This window comes from Lemur catta, chromosome 20 (genome assembly GCF_020740605.2).
Source record: "Lemur catta isolate mLemCat1 chromosome 20, mLemCat1.pri, whole genome shotgun sequence".
Taxonomy (NCBI): domain Eukaryota; kingdom Metazoa; phylum Chordata; class Mammalia; order Primates; family Lemuridae; genus Lemur; species Lemur catta.
Genome location: NC_059147.1, coordinates 17,829,090 through 17,851,067, shown reverse-complemented (window position 1 = coordinate 17,851,067; position 21,978 = coordinate 17,829,090). Strand labels below are relative to the sequence as shown.

The window sequence follows — 21,978 nt, the reverse complement described above, 5'->3', positions numbered from 1 at the left end:
AATGTACTCTTCTCTCTGCATCAGAAGATTCACATTCTCTGTGAATTCTTTCTTGTTAATTCTCACTTGGCTTCGTGCTGGTCCTTCAGTATCCATGTTCACACAGCTCTCCAAAGTTGGGAACTCATTCTCTGTGCTTTATAGATCTGTTAATGTTTAATTGCATATATTCATTATCCCATTTCTCCTTCTGACTCACCTCTTCAACTAACTTCCCCCTCAAGGAAGGCATCCGGTGTTCTTAGAACATTCAATAGCTACAGACAATGACCCCATAGGTAAAGGTGATGTGTATGATCAGTGCAGATGAGATAAGCCAATCAGAATGGTGAACTGGAAAAAGACACTGATAAAGTAGGGAAGGACAGAAGACAGAAAGACAGTGCACATCCCTGAGACCATCAGGAGATGTGCGGGGTGAGCAGTGGATCTTTCCCCTGACAAGTGTGCTGAACTCTTCCACATGCAATGTGATATACATGACCTTGGACTAGGACACAATGACCAGCTCTGTAAAGGGAAGCATGGGATTCAAGTCCAATTTGCAACTTCCTTCGTCAGATTCACAAGCACATAACAGGGTTTGTGTGCCCAATTAAGTGCATATATTCCTGTTACATGTTCACCAGCTCAGAAACAGAGATGACTCAGACCAGACTGCCTTGATGACTCTGTTTGGATTCACTGATATGAGATGGAGAGCAATCTTCATTCTTTGAAGTTTAATTCTATTTGTGAAACAGATATTTTCATAATTTCACTCACTGTCTAGCTAATCTCATCCAGTGCAATAGCTTTAAAGACTTCTCTGACTTTGAGACTCATTCACCTGGTCTACATCTTCATTTAGATGTGTCTCTTGGGCATCTCAGACTTAATATTTTAAGACCAAACTCTTGATGATGGCACCGCGCCCTATTTCAGTAAACGGCAATTTCATCCTTACAAAAACCTTGACTTTGACCTGTCTCTCACATATCACATCCGATCTATCAGTGATTTTTACCAACTCTACCTTCAAAGTGTATTCAGAATACAACTGCTTCCCACCACCTCCACAGATACTGTCTTGGCCTAAGCCAACATCATCTTTCTCCGGGAGTATCACAATAGCCTCTTAACCATTTCTTGGCTTCTGCCGTCACCCTATAGTCTATTAAGCTAGCATGATCATTTAAAAATGAAGTCAGATTGTAGTACACCCAGACTGACTTCTCATCTCATTCCAAATAAAATCCAAAGTTCTACACATGGAATGCAAGGCTCAACATTGTTTTTGTTCTAGATCTCTTTGAACTTCTAACACACTCCGCCCTTGTTCATTCAGCTCCCAAAACAGGGAATTTCTTCCTGTTCCTAAAATATGCCAACCACTCTAATTAGCATTTCATCCCACAATCACTCTCTAGTCACCTATCCTGTCTTATTTTTCTACACAGCACCTATTATTACCTGAAATATTTATTTTTTGTCTTGTCCCAGTGAATGCAAACACCCTAAGATCAGGGGTGTTATCTGTCTTGTTTATTGTTTTTCCCCAGCGCCTGGAACGGTGCCTTTGTATGTAACAACACTAATTTCTAAGCATGAAATTCAAAGAATTGTTCACTTTATCAAAAACAAAAACCCATTCTAGTTGCTCAGACACACATACTTAAAACAACAAAAATACTTTTAGAATGAAGCTAGGTTGCCCAGCATCAATCAGGAATTTCAAATGTAGGAAATGATGACGACAAATGTCGAGACATACAGCCCTTATAGGTGCATCAGAATCATGAGTACATGGCTGGGTTTATGTGCCCAATTAAGTCATATTCTCCCTAAAAGTTCATCAGCTCATAAACAGGTGGTGACCCAGACCAGACTGTTTTGATTACTCTACTTGGAAGAAAGGAATTAACATCACCAACTGGAGAACTTCAAGGCATCTACTGAGGTAGGTGACACATATGCATATCTGGGCAGCCCAGTTTCTCTGGTCTTACCTCCATGGGAGAAAATAATTAGCTGGAAGGACTTCCTACCTGGTGAAAATCTCTCACTGGCCAATCCATTCCACTGCAGCAAGGCTTTTGCTCTAGTTTTGGAGGAACATGCTCTGAAGAGTCATTCACGGAATAAGGTGTTGCTCTGTGAGGACGTGTCTGTATTGTGAAAGAATCACTGGGAGAAGGTGATGCTTAAATCCAAGTCAATTAACTTGTGAGGGGAGGGGGTTAACCCCTTTGACTTTAGCAGGGGGTCATAACCTTTGTCCTAAAGAAATAGCCCAGCTGATCTACTGGTGCACAGAGGGCATGTGGGGGAGGAACAGACTCCAGCCCCTGCTGGATTGAGTGTGTGATGATAGAGATCATTCAGTAGAGAGCGCTGGGAGAACTGACTACCTGAAAAAATAAAGAGACCCAACCCCATCTCACGCTGGTCAGCACCGTTAATTCCATGAGATTATAGATCCAAACGTGAAACACTAACTACTAAAGCATTGGAAGCAAATGTGAAGACCACTTTTGTAATTTTGAGGAGGACAAAGTCTTTGGAACAAGACACAAAATCCAGAAAGTGGAAGATAAGGTTTCATGTTCCACAGCATGATAGAGTATGGTGAGGTGGTAATTTGATTCACAGGTATATCCATATGTTTAAACTAATCAAATTCTACATTTTTAATATGTGTAGATATAGTATGTCAATTACATCTCAACAAAGCTGTCTTTTTTTTTTAAAGAAGCCTTAGGAAAAACACCATAAAGTAGGTTAAAAATTAGATGACAGACAAGGAGAAAGTATTTGCAACACAAATGACACAGCATAATCAAGAGAAGGACCAGGAACTCCACAGAAAAATGAGCAAAGGCCTTGAACAAAGAAAAAGGAATGTGGTTGATGAATGAGCAGGAAAAGATGCTCGGCTGGCCCAGAAATGAAAGAAATGCAGATTACAACACCCCTAAATGACATTTTTCACCAATTAGTTAGGTAAAAAATGAAAATGACTGATTTAACCCTGTACAGATGGATGCGGCATATAGGGACTTGGTAGGAGTGGGTGACAAAGACACCTTGAAGCCAAACCCTAAAGCTGGTGGGGAAGCTGGAATATGGGGACACAGGGTCTGTGTCAGCCATGAGAGGCTGACACACTGCTGATGTAGAAAACATAATATTTTCTTGATTATAAAATAACAACAAAGACAAGACACATCATTGATGTTATTACAGCTTCTTGAATAGTTGATGGGTTCTATGCACCAGAAAGGTAACAGGAAACATTTTCCCTTGTGCACCCACCACGCCCTCTCATACTTTGCTTGTCCCCTCCTGAACTCCCACCCCCACAGCAGAGGCAGCAAGCATGCTTGACGTTGACTGTTGGTCACTGCTGGGCCTACATGCTTCCCAGCTGCATCATGGGGCCTACAGGTAAAGGCTGGGGGCGTCATTCGAGCCCCATCAGCAGAGAGACATGGCCTGGGCTCCGGTGGAAAGGTGGGAGCTACAGGCCGCCAGGAACGCCCCAGCCTCCGCCGTACCCATTAGGCGATGCTACCTAACTAACCACCCCAAATTCAAATGATTTCAACAGAGTAAGCATTTTTATTGCTCCAAAGTCTAGGACTTGGCTGGGCAGTTCTGGTCTTAGCTGGTCTCGCTCCTGTGCCTTCACAGGTCCTCCTGTCTAGGGGTGGAGTCAGTTTCCCCACCTCTGAGTCTGGGCTGCCCTGGGACCTGCTTGGCCAGTAGAGTGGAGCACAAGTGGCGGATACTGGACAGCTGGTGGGTTGGGAAGGGGCTGGGCAGTCTACGATGGCCTTGACCGGGATAACTGGACTCTCCTCCACACGGTCCCTGTTGTCCGGCAGGCTGGCCTGGGCTTGTTCCCACGGCAGGGGCAGAGGTCCGCAGTAGAGGACAAGCACACGGGTTCTCTTCAGGTTGAGGGAAGCAGAACACGTCGTCCCAAATATGCCTCTGACATAACTATTAATAGCTGAAGGCAACGAAGCAGCAGGAAACACAGAAAAACCTCTGTTTACCTCCCCACTTTTCTGCCTAAGGCAGGATGTAAACTCTCCTTCACTACAAACAACGCTAAACTCTTCTCAGCTAGAAATGGCACCTAGCAAACCTCACTCCATTAGTTTCCTCTCATATATTTACCTCCCCACAATTTCCTGCCTTTGGAACCCTGTAACTGCTTTGCTTGGTCCTGTCATTTCTCTACAAATTTATTTTTCTTTTTGAAGATTCTGGAGTTCTAAGCTAACACTTCGAGTTACTTATGTTGAGGTCTCTCTCACATGATGTGTGCTGCACGCATTAATAAACTGTTTCTCTAGTGAATCTTTTTGTTACAGAGCCTGTCTTAGTGTGCCTTGCGCTGCTATGACACACCACCACAGACTGGGCAATTTATAATGAACAGAAATGTATCGGCTCACAGTTCTGGAGGCTGGGAAGCCCACGGCCCAGGAGCCCGCATCTGGAAAGGGCTTTTTTGCTGCGTCCCAGTGTGGCTGAAGGCAGCACATGGTGGAAGGGCAAAGAGAGGGTGAGAGGGACAGAAAGAGGCTAAGCCAGTTCATCCATAGGGCACCACTCCCCCGGTAACCAATCCACTCCTGCAGTTGCAGTAACGGCATTCCTTCCTTCATGAGGGCAAAGTCCTCATGGCCTAATCACACCTCAGTAGGCCCCACCTTCCAACACTGTTGCATTGGGGATCAAGTTTCCAACATGTGAACTTTGGGGTACACATTCAAACCATAGCAGAGCCCCAGCTGAAGGCCCAAGATGTCTAAAGGTAAAGTTTTGCCTCCCCTACAAGGCCTAGGCTCGAACCTGGCACCCTGGGACTTGTGGCACATTCTACCAGCCAACGCAAGTCAGGACCACCCCAGATTCAGAGGTGGGGAAATGAGGCTACAATAATGGCTCCTGTATCCACACGAGCTGTAGTCATGGAGCAAAAAGTATGGATACGGCAGCCATTATGGCAGCCTTGGTACAGCTATCCCCACACCAACACACAGGTCTCTGCCCCATCACAGCGTTGGACAGTCCCCAGCAATAAAACTTCCCTGTTGTGACTACACCCTAACAGTGACCAGGCATGTGTGATCAGCAACACAAATATCTGCCTCCCTGAGTCACCAGCCTTGGCTTTATTGTTCCTAGTCAGTCAGGCCACCCTCTGTCTTTGTCCTGAAACCTGATCTGGGCTCACTGGAGGATTTACTGGAGTGCCCCATGTGCAGGGTGCAAATCTGGGAGCCGGCCATCTGTGTCCTGATGTCTTAGGAGTCAGGGAAGAATGGATGAGTCATAGAGCAAACGACGTGGAAACAAAGAGGCTGTTAATCCCAACCCTTGATACAATTCATGACCCAAGCAGGGGCGGATGTGACTTGTGGGATGCCCCTGTCAGGTGGGCTCTGACCCCATCCAAGCCCTCCCAGACCCCACCAGGCATCAGCATCTCCCTGTACTGAGTTTGGGGCAGTATGAGCCTCTTGCTCATCCTTTGTTGCCTGAACATACCACGCTGGCTGTCTGTTCCTAGGCTGACTCCCCCACTTGGCAGTAGACTCTCTCCAGGCAGTGACTGCAGGTTGCTTTTATCCCCAGTGCCCAGGAGCAGGGTGTGGGTGGGGGCTGTATGGAATGCAGAGAGGAAGAAGGCCCGCAGCAGGGGCCCAATGCCCCAGCCAACTGCCCACCACACCCCTCAACATTGTGGTCCTCGAGATGGTGGTAGCCCATTGCAAGACCCCTAGAGAAACATGTCATTGTCAGAGCTAGATGATCTTGCCCTATAAGCCTGTGATGGGGTCCTTCGTCATGGGCCATCTCCATCCCAAGTGTGGTTTACTGTTGGGACCATGGGTACTGAAGTCAAATCTTAGCCCGTGTAGCAATATATGTGACCCAAGCTTTTCTGCTATGGTCTGAATATTTTTGTCCCCTAAATCCCCAAATCCTTATGTTGAAATCCTAACCCCCAATCTGATGGTATTGGGAGGTGATTAGATCATGAGAGTGGAGCCTTCAAAAATGGGATTACCATCCTCATAAAAAGGCCCCAAGAGAGCTGCCTCACTCCTTCCCCATGGGAGGACACAGCTAGAGGGCACCCTCTGTGAGGAAGGGGTTCCTCATCAGACCCCACTGGTGCCTGGATCTTCGATTTCCCAGTCTCCAGACCTGTGAGAAATAAATTTCTGTTGTTTATTAGTTACTCAGTCGAAAGTATTTTGTTATAGTCCAAGCACTATGGCTCACACCTGTAATCCCAGCACTTTGGGAGGCCCATGTGGGAGGGTCACTTGAGGCCAAGAGTTCATGGCCAGCCTGGGCAACATACTCAACCCCAGTTTGAGGCTGCAGTAAGCTCTGATCGTGCTACTGCACTCCAGAGTGGAGGACAGAATAAGACCCCATATCTTAAAAAAAAAAATAAAGTATTTTTGTTACAATGGCTTGAATCGACTAACACCTTCTAAGCTGCAGAATACCCAATGATAAATCTGTGGTTTAAAATACCTTCCCCTTGTCATATCAGCAGGGAAAGATCCATGTTTTCTGTGGATTGAAGCTTCTAAAATGGGAAGGAGTCTCCAACTGGCTTCAGCTTCAAAGTCAATATACCCGTGCTCACTTCAAGTAAAGTAGAAAATGCCAGATCCTCCTTGCCCTGTCAGCTTCCTTGTGAGGATGTCAGTTCACAACCCAGGTCCTACCAATCTAAGCCCACACCCAGGCTGAGAGTCCAAAGCTAGTGGCCACATCCCTCCTGGCAACTGATGGCAACTGATCATGAAGGCAGCTCCCTCATTTCAGAGATAAAAAGGTCAGAAGTTCTGGTGGCCACCGTCTCAGTCCGAGACCAGTTCTGTGCCCCAGTGTAATTGCGTTGACTTGTGTGGCCTCAGATCTGCTTCCTTGTCCTTCCCAGAGGTTCTGTGAGCTTTTCTTTTAAACACGTACTGAGTAACTCTTGGCTCCCATTTCCTGAGCTCAGGACTAAGCCCTCCGCACATCCAGTACCCCTTCCATGAGCCCCTCTGTGGCCAGAGCCAGGTGGGGTGGCCTGCAGGCAGGAGTCTCACTCTGCTCTCCTCCAGGGCCTGGCCCGGAAGTCCCAAGGAAGACAGAAGCAGCCCAGAGCCTTTCCTCTTCCAACCTCCTGGTGAGCCTGCCTAGCTGCGTTCACCCCATGACCGGCCCCACCTGCCTTCCAGGCAGCAATTAGGCTGCCAACCTCCAGCTCTGGCACCGCTGTGCCCGGCTTGCTGCCCTGCCCCCCTCAGCCCTGTCTCCCCCGACCTTTCCTCCCCACTGCCTTCCTTCTGGCTCATCCAGCATGATAAGCTCTGTGCCCAGAATTTACAGCCTCCTGTATCCCCCAGCCATGTCCCTTGCCATGACTCTGCCTGCTGTTCCCTAAAGTAAAGAAAACGGGAAAATCTGACCCTTCTTCATCCAGGACATAGGTCACTGCACACCTGATTCACGCTCCTCTCCCCAGTGGAATGTGAGAGCAAAATCTCTCTCCTCCCTTCATCCCCCTTCTCACTGGGTGACCTTGGACAAGTCCCTTCACTTCTGAGTTCGCTTTTCAAACTTTGCAGGCTGTAAACTCTAATCTGTATCACACAGGTAAATTACTATGTTCATTTCTGTAGGTAGGATCTTTCCCTTTGTCGGGAGGAATCAAAGGTTCACCTGACCTGGGCAGGGTGATGAGGGGTGCTCCTGAGAGGTGGGTAGGGACAAGCCAGTGGGAGACCACAAGACCACAAGGTGTCTTGTCTGGTTTCTCACTGAAGACACAGGGGAATATAACGGCCAATGGCTTTGATGGAGTGTGACGCCAAAGTCATACGGAGAAGAGAGTCCAGGCTCTGTGTGTGTGTGTGTGTGTGTGTGTGTGTGTGTGTGTGTGTATGTGAGAGAGAGAGAGAGAGAGAGATGTACAGACTTCAGTGCCCTTTAACTCACAGCCAGGGCTGGGGAATCCCTCTCAGCTGCTGCAGGGTGGATTCCAGCCGAGAGAGTTAAGAGGAAAGAAAGCGCTTGACTGGGAGCCAAGCCATCTGAATTTTCTCCCTGTGCTCAAAGGAAGTGGGGGGCAAGATTTTCACTTACCGTGAAGAGAGACCTGATGGGAATTCGGCTCATAGAGAGGACTGAAAAGAAAGCCAAGAACCGGGAGAGAAAGAAACATGGAGTCTGGGACTGAGTCCTTTCCCACTTCAGGGGAGGACCCCGCACTCCCAGTTCCTAGTAGGGGAAGGACCTGCTTCCCTGTGTGCCCCACCCCCTCTGCACCAGGCACTCGACTCCCAGGCCCCAAAATTGCCTCAACTAGGGCCTAGACTAAGGGACCCTGTGTGAGCTGGTGGACGACGCCCAGCTGAAGCTGCTGGGGCCGCGTGGCAGCACCAGATCCAGGGCCAGGTCGCGCTGCTCGACCTCAGAGGACACCGGCCTGTAGCCCAGCAGCTGCAGCGCCCCGGCGCACAGCTCCTGCACGCGGCGGATCTTGGCGAAGGGCAGCGCGTGGCGCCAGGCCTGGGAGACGTTGAGCGCGTTCCTGGACGAGGTCTGGAAGGCTTCGCGGCGCGCGCCAGGCCCGGTACCGTGCGTGATGTTGTGGATCCAGGCCTCGAGCTGCGGCGTGAGGCTGAGGCCGGCGAAGGCATAGAGCGCACGGATCTCGGCCAGCGGCTCCCGCGCCAGGTCCTCGAAGCGCACCAGGCGGTAGCGGCCGCGCAGGAAGGGCGGCGGCTTGAGCGCGGCGGCCTCGGCGATGCGCACGTGGCTGCGGCACACCTCGTGCACCACCCGCAGGCCGGGGTCGGCCTCCACCCACGTGCCGTTGGTGCCCAGCACGATGCCGTTGTCGCGCGCCAGAGCCTTGACTGTCTGCTCGCGGGAGCGCAGCACGGCCCGCGGGTCGCGCACCAGGTGCACGATGCGCAGGTTGAGCGCGGGGTCGCGCAGCAGCGGGTAGAGCACCTGCAGGTTGAAGAAGCGCACCTCCTTGAGCACCACGTGGCTGTAGGAGCGGCAGGCCTCCTGCGCCAGGCCGAAGGGCCGGCGCGCGCACAGCGGCTTGCACACGGCCTCGCTGCTGATGGCGCCGCGGGGGAAGGCGCTGCAGGCGGGTGGCGAGCACAGCGCGCGGCTCACCGCCCACTGGAAGAGGTCGGAGAGGTTGTGGCTGCGGCGCCAGGGCATGTAGGCGTCGAACACGTCCATGTCGCACAGGAAGACGGAGCGTACCAGGTCGCGCACGGCCATGTGTAGCGCGGAAGCGCTGCCGTGCGACAGGGCGGCCCACACGTGCCAAGCGGGCTCCATCAGATAGAAGACATCGGGGTGCTGGCTGAAGAGCTGGCCCACGAAGGACGAGCCCGAGCGCCACGAGGACAGCACCAGCACGTGCACTCGCTCCTCGCTGCCTGATGGCGATGATGGCCCTGGTCGGGAGACCAGAAAGAGCAGGAGGCAGGTCTGTGCCAGCAGGAGTGCGGTCACCGCCGAGTTGGACACACGCGGTAGCCACATGCCTCCAGCCCGGGGGCCTTCGGGAGAAGAGTGCAGTGGTTAGGAACCTTAGTCCCTACACCCATCCTGTGCCCCAACCACTGCCCAGTGCCCCCAGGGAGCAGGGGTCTCCAAAGACCATGACAATCTCAGTCTAGGGCTCTTCTGGAATGCGAAGTTAAGACATAAGCCATGCCAGGCGCGGTGGCTCACGCCTGTAACCCTAGCACTTTGGGAGGCCGAGGCAGGCGGATTGCTTGAGCTCAGGAGTTCAAGACCAACCTGAGCAAGAGCAAGACGCCCCTCTCTCTACTAAAAATAGAAAGAAATTATCTGGACAACTAAAAATATATAGAAAAAATTAGCCGGGCATGGTGGCGCATGCCTGTACTCCCTGCTACTCAGGAGGCTGAGGCAGAAGGATCGCTTGAGCCCAGGAGTTTGAGGTTGCTGTGAGCTAGGCTGACGCCACGGCACTCTAGCCTGGGCAACACAGTGAGACCCTGCCTCAAATAAATAAATAAATAAATAAATAAATAAATAAATAAATAAAAAAGACATAAGCCATGATCTAGTCTATGCTGAGAGCAAATGTCCAGTTGCAGAATAGTGTCAACATCTACCTATGTATCTACCTACCAATTATTGTCTGTGATCTGCAAAGGGAAATATTATTTTTCATACTGAATTCTTATATTTTGCTTAAGAATTCCTCTTAGGGAGACACTTTGAGGTTGTTGAGATAAATGGCTTGATGGGCACAGTGGTGGAATTAAGAGCTCACTGAGGTTGAATTCTGGCTCTGTCACTTCCTAGCCTGTGATCATGGACCGAACACTTAATTGCTTTGTGACTCGGTTTACCCATCTGTAGAAGAGGGATAATACTGGTACTGGGCTCACAGGATTTGGGGGAACACGGGGACAGGAGGGAGCATGGAGTAACACCCATAGCTGAGGACCTGCATTTCTACATGGTGTGCTTCTACATGCTACGATTTTTTGTAAACAAGCAGGTACAACTTTAGTTATTAAAAATAAGCAAATTTAGGCCTATGCAAGAATATTTTTTTAAACAGCAAAGACATGAAATGGACAAAGAACACCAACAGTTGCCATCACCCATCAGGAGTGAAGTGCTGAAGGCAGCGTGGACTCCAGAGTGGGGGTGTCCTCCAGGAGCCCTGGCAGTTTGCAAGGAGACCTGTCGAGAGGAGCTCGGATGGAGTCAGGGAAGCGGAGAGGTGAGGACAAAGTCCTGCCCCAGCCTGCTGAGGGAACTCACCCCTGTCCAGGCCTCCTGGGAGAGCGGCCCACGCTGATCACAAATCCACTGCAGTAATCTGGAGGTCTCTCAGCACCTGCAGTAACAGGAGGGAGATGGGGTCAGACCCGCAGACAGAGACCGCTGCACATACAGAAAACTCCACAGAGGTGGGAGCAGAGCTGCCCTCCCCTGGCCTGACCTGAGCGCTTTTCCAAATGGCTGTGAACTGATGGCCTCTCCTGCTGGTTGGAGGAGACAGGGCTGGTTGAGAGTCACAACGCTGTCACTTAGGAGCTAAGAGACCTGGGACAAGTGACTTAACGTCTCCAAGGCTCAATTTCCTCCTCTGTAAAATGAGGGTTGCAACATTAAACCTCAGCGTGGTTGTGAGGAATGCTGCTGCCAACACCTAGAGGAGAGGGCTTGGTAAAGTGTCACACACACGGCCACGTCACTGTGACTGTTAGTGTTGAGCTATGACTGGAGAGGAGGAAGCCTCTCCCCCTGGGAGGTCTCTGCCCAATGAGACCCCTTGAGGTCACCTATGCTTCGAATCCCACCATGTTCCAGGCCAACCTCTAGCCTCCAACCACCGCTGGGCCAGTTAGTGGATCTTCAGAATGTTATACATGTCCCCTGGGTGGAAGGAACACTGAGCCCAGCTCCCCAGTCCCAGGATCCTGAGTGTTCTTCTCTTTGCACCTGTTGCTTCTGCAATGATCTCAAGTCAGGGTGATTTAGGAAGGCAAAGGCCTGGAAGTTTCTTCTTTGCTTTTGCAACATTTGCTGCCCAGCTAACCCCCTCTGCTGTCCACGTCACCACAGAGAGAAGCCAGGGTCTAACTAGTGAACGGATCCCATCTCTGCTTCTTCCCCTCATTCGGAGGGAGCGGCAGGAGGGGTGGAGTATGCCCCACAGCTCTGTCTCCTTCTGACACCAGAGCTGCTTCCTGGACCCCATGCCCAGGCCTGGAAAACCTGGGACACGGAGAGTAGCCACCCATCTTCTCTGCACGTGTCGTCTGTGCTCCTTGAGTACTGGCTGATGGATCGTGGGCTCCCCTGAGAACGCGGGGCCAGAGGGGAGGGAACTCACATTTGCTGACGTACATTACCACAAGTCCTAGATGCTTCAAGCCCACTGGATGATTTAACTCAACAGCTCCTGAGGTGGGCATGATGATGCCAGTTTTTCAGGTGAAGGACTCAAGCTTGGAGAGACAGCAAGACAGCTGGAACCCAGCCCAGGACTCCTGTTTCTAAGCCCCTGGCACTTCCAATCCCAGGCTTTGGGCCTCTCCCTCCCCTGATCCCTCCCTGCAGAGGGCAGGACCTTACTGCTTTGGCCCAAGCACAGCTGCCCTGGCCAGCCCAGCCTTGGCCTGGGTAGGAAGGATCTTTACTGTAGGCCAAGGTGTTTTCTACCTGTGTTCCAAGAAAGCCAAATGTCTTCGTAAGTGACTCACACACTATAGGAACTGCTATCTGATCCCATTATTGGAACCTGAGAACTAGGAAGGAGACTGAAACACTGTGTGCCACAAAGGTATCCGGAAAACCCCTTCTACCTGGGAGGTTTCTGTTACCTAGCCTCGTGTTCAGCATACCAGACAACTGCCCAAGGGTTCAAAGTTAGGAATAACACGTCAGGCAGGCACTGTGATACGTACTTACTTTTGTCTTCATGTTTTAACTTCATCCTGCTAAGTCCCTAGGAGGTAGAAATGAATATCTCTGTGTGTTTTAATTGCGGCAGAGCGGCTCAGAGTCAGGAACACTCAGCTAGTGAGGGGCAGGGCAGGGGTTTAAGTCCAAGAGCCAGAGCCCCAGTGTAGGGCTCTGTGGTGGGTCCCACTCCCAAGCCTGGGTGCAGTGAAGTCTCCATCCTGGGAAGCCTCTCCCCTTCCCCTCTAAAGTCCTCCCTTTTGTGATTCTTTTCTGGGTGTACATATTTATTATATGTTTAGTTTTTGGAAAAGGTAACACTTAGAGGTCTCCTGAAATTCTGAAAGTCCCGATGAGGGTATCACGTTTTATTTGTGGAGGGGGCAGGAAATAGCTGGGTAATAGACACTTCATGATAAACCTCTTTAGCAGCTTTTGAGTTTTGGCTCATATGAACATAGTACTTATTTAGAAACAACTAAATTAAAACCTCTATAAATGTACATGGCTTAAGCAGTCAGATAATTATGACAAGTCATTTTCTTGCTCCAGAATCCTACTTCCTAGAGGCAGCTGCTTTCAGAACTGTTGTTTCTTCTGCTAATTACCTTATTAATTAAAAAAACTTAGATTGTTACTGTTAAAATGTACTATTTATGTCATTTTTCTATTAAGTACAATGAAAGATAGGGATTTATGTTCTATACACACACAAGCATGCACTCAGTCAGATACATAGACAAATTTCTTCTCTTAGTCTCTCAGTAGAATTTTTTGTTAAATCACTACCCAAAATTTACATTATATGACTTTATAAAACAGCTCACAGCTGAAGCACAAAATGTGCTGACTGTACACATCCTTTCTTGTGAACCTGTTTGTTTTCCCTGGAGTTAGATATTGTAATAGAAGGGCTTAAAGATAAAATTGAGAAAATGTAAAAAATATAAATAGAACCAAAAAAAAGATAGATAAAATATGGAAAATAGAGAAAAGACATTAAAGGAAGAGATTCAATCCAGGAGGTCCAATGCCCATGGTCCCTATCCTGGTGGAGTTGCCAATGCAGTTGGGAACATTAAAGACACACCTATGTGATGGTCAGGGGACCAGATGGTGGTCCCAGTGAATGGCCCAAACATCGGCTATGGCAGGGTCATGCTAGTCCTGGCATGCAGACCCCTCTCCTGGATTCTGGCAAAATCCTCCACCCGGAGCCCTCCAGTCTGTCTCATACTGTGCCACCAGAGCTGGCCACACCATGCATCTGATCATGCCAGTCTACTCAGCAACCTGCAGCACTCCCACCTCACTTCCCAAATCCTGTGCTTCAGGTATCATCAGGGTTCATCAAACAGGCTCCAGGCTCCCCTGCCCCTCTGCTGTGAGTGCCCAGCCCTGACTCCCGTCAGAGTCACCTCAGCCTCCTCTCCAGGTGTCTCATTTGTGCCTCTCAGCCGTGCGTGACTCTCTGCCTCCCCTTCTTGGCTGTGACCAACTTAGAGCTTGGGATTGTGGGTTTTTTGCAGGTGGGTGTCTGTTATCAATATCCATGGTGGGGCTTGGCACCGCACAGGTGTGCTGGACCTGGTTGGTTGTGTCCACACCGTCCCTGTTTTCCCTTCTGATAACAGCCTCTAGATTGTCCCTGGGGAACCACCCCTCACCCACTCAAAGTGCACATGTGGATGGATGGGGCTGATCTACCGCCCCCTGGTTCCTGAGGGACATGTGTCCCAAGACAGGCTCATCTACACATTCCACACACTCACCCCTCCACCCCCCACGACACACAGAATGGGACTTAGGAATGGGACATCTGCCCAAGTCCAATCCCAGCATTTCTGCCACCCTCCAGGGAAGAGGGAAACTGCCTGGCCATAAAGCCAGCACAGAAGAGAACTCAGCGGAGAAGGAAAGACAGAGTGTTGGTGAGCAGCTGGCAGCATCACCTAAGCATCTGGACCCAGCCGTGCAGGGCCTCTTGGTTAGGAAAAGTATTCTGTTTTTGTTTAACCCAGTGTGAGTTGAGTTTCACTCACTTATACCCAATAGTTCTGGTTAGACAGTGGATACCCTCGAAGGGGTGAGGTGGGGTAGACCTGGAAAGGTGTGTGGGCAGAGCTGCTGGGGGCCTGGTTGTGTTTGTCCTGGAGGGTGCCAATGACTGGATGTGCTCAGTCTGTGCAATTTCATGAAGCTGTACTGTCATGCTCTGCGCTCTTTTCTGACGCAGAGCATACTTCAATAAAAAATTATGAATCCTGACTGAATGAGACAGTAACTGTCATGTCAAGGAATGTCCCATCCAAAAATCAATCAATCAATCAATGAATAAAATAGAAGCTAATATGATGACAATAAATAAAAAATAACAATAAAAAAGAGAATGTCCCAAAACCAAATGAGTTGATGACATTAATAAATATTTGCTGAATTAAAATCAGATACTCTGTGATCCAAACCCGAAAGGAATAATTCCCCACTTATCCCACATTTCTTTCTGCTGAGTACCTTAATGTTACAGTATCTTCTACACACGCCTTACCACTGCTTGGCCTGAGGGGTACTGGAAGGGGTTATTGTTATGCCCCATTGGCAGATGGGACGGTGAGATGCAGGGAAGGGATGGCTGCTATAGCAGGGTGGGAGCTGGAGCCCAGGAGTCCTGCCTCTCTGGGCTGCTCTCACTTCTAGCCAGGCTCTGCCCACCCTCAGCTCAGGAGCTCCCTTGTCACCAGCCTCTCCCAGCCCTGGCTTAGAATCTAAAGGAATGAAATGCAATACTAGGTACAAATCCCAGGCTCAGATTTCTTTCAGTTTGGAGTCAGTTGGAGGCCATCCCTGTTCTAGAATGCCTGACAAAGGCTGGAGAAAGCAGATTCCCAACGAGGGGTCTGTGGGCTCTAGTCGTCATGGGCCACTACTGGGGAAAAGAGCTCTAATGGAGCCCAGGGCGTTTGGTAGGTACAAGGCTGACAAGCAGGAGAGAAGACGAGGAAAATAGAAAAGGAAAGGAGAGAAAGAAATAAAGCAGGGAGGGAGGGAAGAAGGAAGATGAATGTGTACGGTGGGGCACGAACAAGGAACACAGTAAATACTGTCTTTTGAGGGCTTCCTATGTCCCAAGCCTTTTCCATCCATTTTCTGACTTAATCCTTTCAACAGCCCTACAAGTTAGACCTGATGATCATCTGTATTTTATAAATAAGTAAAGGAGGCTACAAGGATGTAGGGACTTGATGAAAGAATTCACACAGCAAATGAGTCAGAATCTGAACTACGTCAGTCTAACTTTAGAGCTGTTAATCACATAGTGTCAAGTTAAACCACAAGTATGGGGCTGGGCATGGTGGCTCCTGCCCTTTAATCCCAGCACTTTGGGAGGCCAAGGCAGGTGGATCCCTTGAGGCCAAGAGTTCAAGAGTAGCCTGGGCAACATAGTGAGACACAGCCTCTACAAAAAATTTTTAAAAATTAGTGGGATATGGTGGTGAGTGCCTATAGTCCCAGCTGCTTGGGAGGCTGAGGCAGGAGGATCACTTGGGCCCAAGATTTTGAGGCTGCAGTGAAGTATGATTGCACCATTGCACTTCACCCTGGGCAACAGAGCAAGGTGTTGGCTTCCATAAAAACAAAACAAAACAAACAAACAAAAAAACCAAGAAACACGCAAGTATCAAAACTTACATATAGGCCAGGTGTGGTGGCTCACGCCTGTAATCCTAGCACTCTGGGAGGCCGAGGCAGGAGGATTGCTCGAGATCAGAAGTTCGAGACCAGCCTGAGCAAGAGTGAGACCCCGTCTCTACTAAGAATAGAAAGAAATGATTTAGACAGCTAAAAATATATATGGAAAAAAATTAGGCAGGCATGGTGGCACATACCTGTAGTCCTAGCTACTTGGGAGGCTGAGGCAGAAGAATTGCTTGAGCCTGGGAGTTTGAGGTTGCTGTGAGCTAGGCTGATGCCATGGCACTCACTCTAGCCCAGGCAACAGAGCAAGACTCTGTCTTAAAAAAAAAAAAAAACAACTTACATATGCATATACATATACTGTATGATATCAATTGTATTAAAATATTAGAATATGAAAGGACACCAACAGATGGAAAAAATAGGTGTAAATCATATATACGGAATGGGACTTATACTCAGAATATATAAAGAGCTCTTACAACTAGAAAAAAATCCCAGAAGAACTTAATTTAAAAATGGGCAAAGAGTTTGAGAAAATATTTTTTTCAAACAACATATACAAATGTCCAATAAGTGTATGAATAGAATAGTACATTGCTCATCTCTAGGGACATGCACATGAAAACCACAAGGACGTAATTTCCTATCTACTAGCATGGCTATAATAAAAAAGACAGTTAATAATAAAAGAGGATAACAAGTGCTAGTGAGAAGGTGGAGACGTGGGAACGCTCATATTGCTGGTAGGAACGTAAATGACATGGTTGTTGTGGAAAACACTTTGGCAGTTTCTCAAAAGGTTAAATATAGAATTACCATATGATGCAGCGCATCCACTCCCGAATTACCCAAGAGAACTGAAAACATATGTCCACACAAAAACTTCTCTGTGAGTTTTCAAAGCAGCATTATTCACAATAGCCAAAAAGTAGAAATATCCCATATAGTTCATGAATTGATGAATGGATAAACGAAATGTGGTGTATCCACACGAGAGGATATTTCCAACAAGAAAAAGGAATGAAGTACTGATACCTACAATGTTCAACATGGAAAAGCATTGTAGTGACTGATGTGCAACACTGAATATACTAAAACTAGTGAACTGCACACATTAAAAGCATCAACTTTAATGTATGTGAATTATGTACCAATAAAGCTGTTATTAAAAGATAACAGACATGTGGAGAAGGAAGTGTTGAAGGATGCGTGCTGAAGATCAGTGTTTGTTTTTTATGACTAGGTTACGGGTCGTTTTTTTTCATATTGGTGCTTTGCTGCATCCTCCGGATAGTCTACAATAGACTTTTATTACTATGGAAATTGTAAAATTGGTTATTGTTAGTTGGTTAAAGAGGGCATCAGTGGATTTTGTCTGTCTCCAGCATTCTTGCAGGGAGAGAGGTGCCTGCAAATCCATCTCCCAGATGACCTGAGTACCCAGTAGGCTAGAGAGGGCCAGGGGCATGGATGGAGAACTACCTCCCCCATGCAGTGAGAGGTGTCAAAGCCCCAAAGCTGACTCAGCCTCAGGACTGTGTGCTGGGCCAGGTTGTGGCAGAAGACAAGCCTGGCCCCCAAGCTCTGGCCACATCTGCCATCTCTCTGCCAGTCCTGATGATGCAGCTGCCTGGCATCCACCAGAGGCAGGGGGCTGCAGTTGCACAGCCCAGATGCTAATGGAGGAAACAGATCTGCCTTCAAGAATCCACGGGGAAATGAATTCTAATTAGTCTGGGAAAGGAGCCTCAAGTCTCCCAGTCTCAGAGCTGCCCTGGGGCATTTTGGAGCAGATGAGTAGATATGAACACATAAATCTCTTTCCCTGGCTTTGGAGATCCTCAAAGTACACATCGCACAGCACCTAATTTAGTCTAAATCAGAGAGCCTTGTGACTGGAGGACCCTGAAGTTTTGAGGCTCCCCACCTCTTCTCTGCAGCAACACACACAGGTATGGGGTGGGATTGTGCATTTAGCACATTCTCCTGTGTTGTCCTGGTATTGACAGAGCCCTCTTATTACACAGATAATCTGGAATGTTCCCTGGTTAATTCTGTTAACCTTTTATATTCATTATTTTTAAAAAGTAAATCATTGTTACAAGCCAATGACATAAAAAGAAAAACAAAGAGACTATGTTAGAAGAAAAGGACTCAAAACATATAACAGCTAAATGCATTATGTGGACCATGTTTGGATTTGGATTCAAACAAACCAACTTCAAGAAGATATCTTACAACTAATCAGAGAAATTTTGATATAGACTATTATGTCATATTGAGAAATTATTGTTAATGCTGTTATTGCAACTCCAAATGCTCTTCTTCATGCCTTTTGGTACCTGCTTCCTCCTACTACACTAGAAGAAGGACCCTGTCTGTCTCATTAGAGGGAGGTGGCTATAGAGCATCATAGTTGAGTGTGAACCACAGTTGATCATTTATTATGTGATCTTGGGTAACTTACTTATTCACCCTGTGCTGGCTTAATTTTAAAAAATACACAAAATGAGTGATATAACATAACCCGATTCAAGGATTGAATGAATTGGTATTTCCAAAGCAGAACAATGTCTGGCACATAGCACACCTACAAGTGTTTGTGCAGGAATCCTTGAAATCCTGGGTCACAATTATATTCTATGAATGCAAGGGAAAGTCTTTGCATAAGGAAAACCCAAGGACAACAGCCCGACCACACTCAGGCGGCCCTTGTCCCCAGCAGCAGAGCCCTGACAAGCACAGGCAGGGCCACACAAGCACCTACACAGCAAAAGACAGTGGAGGATCACAGCTCCTGAAGCCAGTCTGGGATCAAATTCTGTCTCTACTACCACTGAGCTGTGTGACTTTGAGCAAGTCACTCTCAGGCTCCCTGTGCCTCAGTTGACTCCTCTGGAGAAGGAGCCAGAACAGCACCCGGCACGCAGGCTAGAGATGAGCACAGCCAGGGCTCACCCAGCAGCACACTGTTCTCAGGGCCCCAGCACTTGACCCCATTGCTCACGGCTTCAGGTCAGCCAAGTCCTCTCTGCTCTTCAGGCCTCAGTTTTCCCTTCCTCAAAAATGGGAATCTTGGCTGGGCGAAGCGGCTTATGCCTGTAATCTTAGCACTCTGGGAGGCCGAGGCAGGAGGACTGCTTGAGTTTAGGAGTTCAAGACCAGCCTGAGCAAGAACAAGACCCCGTCTCTACTAAAAATAGAAAGATTAGCTGGGCTCCATGGCAGGCACCTGTAGTCCCAGCTACTCAGGAGGCTGAGGCAAGAGGATCGCTTGAGCCCATGAGTTTGATGTGCAGTGAACTATACCACAACAGCACTGCACTCTACCCAAGGCCCCAGAGGGAGACTGTCTCAAAAAAAAAAAAAAAAAAAAAGGCAATCTTGTCTTACTTGCCTCCCATTTAAGAGGGAAAAGAAAGGAAAGTCACCATTAGCCAGGCACCTATCCGGAGTCCCAAGAGCGGCCTATCCTGTTGCCATAAGTGGTGGTGCACAGCTCCATTTCAGCTGGGTGTGGTTCCAAATTTACTCTCCAAGCTACTTTTTCTCAAGAGTTCTGGGGGAAAAGCCCTTGGGGAGCTTTTTAAAGTCAGGTACTTTGAAACTCAAGATTCAAGAGATAAGGGACCCCCAACAGCGACTGCGTGTGCAGCTGAAGCCCCAGCCACACACTTTCCAACCTGTGCTTGCAGCCGGGATGCCTTTTCCATGCTGCTGATGGAAAATCCACCCTCAGCTCTTCCCGCCAACACCGACCCCAGCTGCAGGATCAAGGAGCCTCCCCAGTTGTGCCACTGGCCAGGCCCCCAGCCCGCCTGAGAGTGGGGACATCCCGCGTGGAGAACGGCGAACCAACGTACCCCAAAGCTTGGCGTCTCCGCCTGACCTGGCGCGACAGGGAGGAAGACACCTCTCTCCCGGGCCTCAGCGAAGCCTCCCAGGCGTCTGTTCCAAGTTCCACAGCAGAGCCAGCTCGTTCTCTTCACTGGGCGAGTCCGCAGGGGCTGATTTGCTCCTTGGGGTCCTGAAACTATTGCAGGGCACGAGGTGACAGCGAGGAGGGGGCTCTAGGAGGCATGGACAGGAGAGTCAGGGTGTCCCGAGCTACTGGAGAAGGCGGAATGAATCTTCAAACAGGCCAGCGTCTCAGAAGGGGATGTTGGGGGTGGGGGTGTCTTGGAGCTACGACGACAAGTAAGGACCCGAGCGCAGGGACCCCCTCCCGTGCCCGGCACGGTGCCCTGCGTCTTGCACTACCTGTGCGGCCGCCAGTGGCGCACGGCGCTGCCCCGCGCTGCCTGCCCCAGCACAGACAATGAGGAGCTTTCAGACGTGGCCGCGGTCCCGGCCGGCGGGCAGGAGCCAGGGCGGGGGGAGGGAAGGAAGGAGCCGCTTGGCCCCCAGCTCCCGCTACCCTCCCCATCCCCGAGCCAGGGGCCACGCCTCAGGGGAGGGGCGCTGGGCGAGGGCGGGCCCAGGAGGGCTCTGCTAAGGGAGGGCACAGGTGGGCTCCCGGGCGGAGGGGCTCACTGTTTGGCAGAGGATGTGGGAGGCGCTGGCAGTCACCACTCATCCCACTAACTGACCAAAGAAGTTGTCTCCCCCTCCAATCCCCAGAGAAGGGAGGCTCTAGGAGGACAAAGGCCCTTGTGAAGGAAATCAAAGCTGAATCTTGCCCCTGTTCACTCTGTGGAGCATCCTTGCAGTGAAATAATTTGCAATCCACACCTGGTCCCAAGCCCCCCATCCTCAGCCCTCACCAAATCCAGGTACCTTGATGCCAGGGGGACCCACGTTGCCTCCCAGTGCAGTAGCCAAGCTGGGAGGTGGGGAGAGACCAAGAGGCCTTGAGGAGCTGAAACTACAGCTGACCCCTCCTCCTGTCCCCTCCCTGTCCTAGCCCAAACCCAGAGGCACAGGCTTGATAGCAGCTTAGGATAAATACAGGATATAGTTCAACAAATAAAACAGTTTTTCCCCCTTACATTTAAGAGGGCAGAGCCCAGGCATCTGAAAAGGATAGAGCATTCTGACCTTTTGTAATCCGTGAGGATCTCAAACAGGTAGTGGCTGTTGGGCTGCTGGGTGAAGAAATTAGCACTGTCTTTCCAGGATGTGGTTTGGCAGGATGAATTAAGATCTTTAACAAAGGTCACAAGCTTTTTGAATTGGTAACTCCTTTTTAAAATCTTAAAGGAATAAGTCAGCAACAAGGATTTACATACAAGTGTCACAGAAATGTCCTTCATGATACTAAAAAAATTGGAAAGAACACAAACGATTAGAAAGATGTGTACCAGAAGGCCAACCATAGTAACTTTTGGGTATTGGATTTGCAGACAATTTTTTTCTTTAGGTTTTCCTTAGTTTTACATAATTTACACATGTTTACCAACAGGCCTTTAGAACTTACCTGGTCAGAAAACTACAAAATCTCCTTTACAAAGGATGGGGGGGAGGGGGGTGGGCAGCAGAATAATATGAAAGAAAAAGGAAAGAAAACAATTCCTTTATGGACCTAACATAATGGGACCTAAGTGGAACATTAACGGCATCACCTGATTTAAGTAGAAATTGGACTAATCATTTAGTAAAATTAAGTAAATTTCTCAAACCCTGACTTGGCTCAGTTGATATAATCCTATATATTCCTCACCATTTTTCATGTTGTAACTATGGTGTTTGATTCCGGTCAGAAGCTACCAACACCTGATATGTAAAAGATGTGATATTCACCAGACACGCTTGTAATTTTCCAGCCTGTCTTCCACATGGCATGTAGACTCCACT

General features: G+C 48.9%; 1 protein-coding gene across 3 annotated transcripts; it reads right to left on the bottom strand.

Annotated features, from left to right (window-relative positions):
- Window positions 1–6,344: 6,344 nt before the first annotated feature.
- Window positions 6,345–20,496, bottom strand: LOC123625422 (carbohydrate sulfotransferase 6). 3 transcript variants are annotated; one of them, XM_045533915.1, is made up of 4 exons: window positions 20,446–20,485; window positions 20,049–20,218; window positions 10,840–10,915; window positions 6,345–9,593 (listed from the first exon to the last, which is right to left on the bottom strand). In XM_045533915.1, the coding sequence occupies exon 4, from the start codon at window positions 9,574–9,576 to the stop codon at window positions 8,383–8,385; it is 1,194 nt and encodes a 397-aa protein (XP_045389871.1). In that variant the 5' UTR covers window positions 9,577–9,593; window positions 10,840–10,915; window positions 20,049–20,218; window positions 20,446–20,485; the 3' UTR covers window positions 6,345–8,382. The 3 variants fall into 3 exon arrangements, with proteins under 3 accessions (XP_045389871.1, XP_045389870.1, XP_045389872.1); XM_045533914.1 differs by having other exon boundaries at window positions 20,049–20,496; XM_045533916.1 differs by lacking the exons at window positions 20,049–20,218; window positions 20,446–20,485 and adding an exon at window positions 16,177–16,212.
- Window positions 20,497–21,978: the final 1,482 nt, after the last annotated feature.

What these genes read in the sequence shown, in the direction of transcription:
- LOC123625422 (XM_045533914.1), bottom strand. Translation starts at nt 9,576, where the DNA reads ATGTGGCTACCGCGTGTGTCCAACTCGGCGGTGACCGCACTCCTGCTG.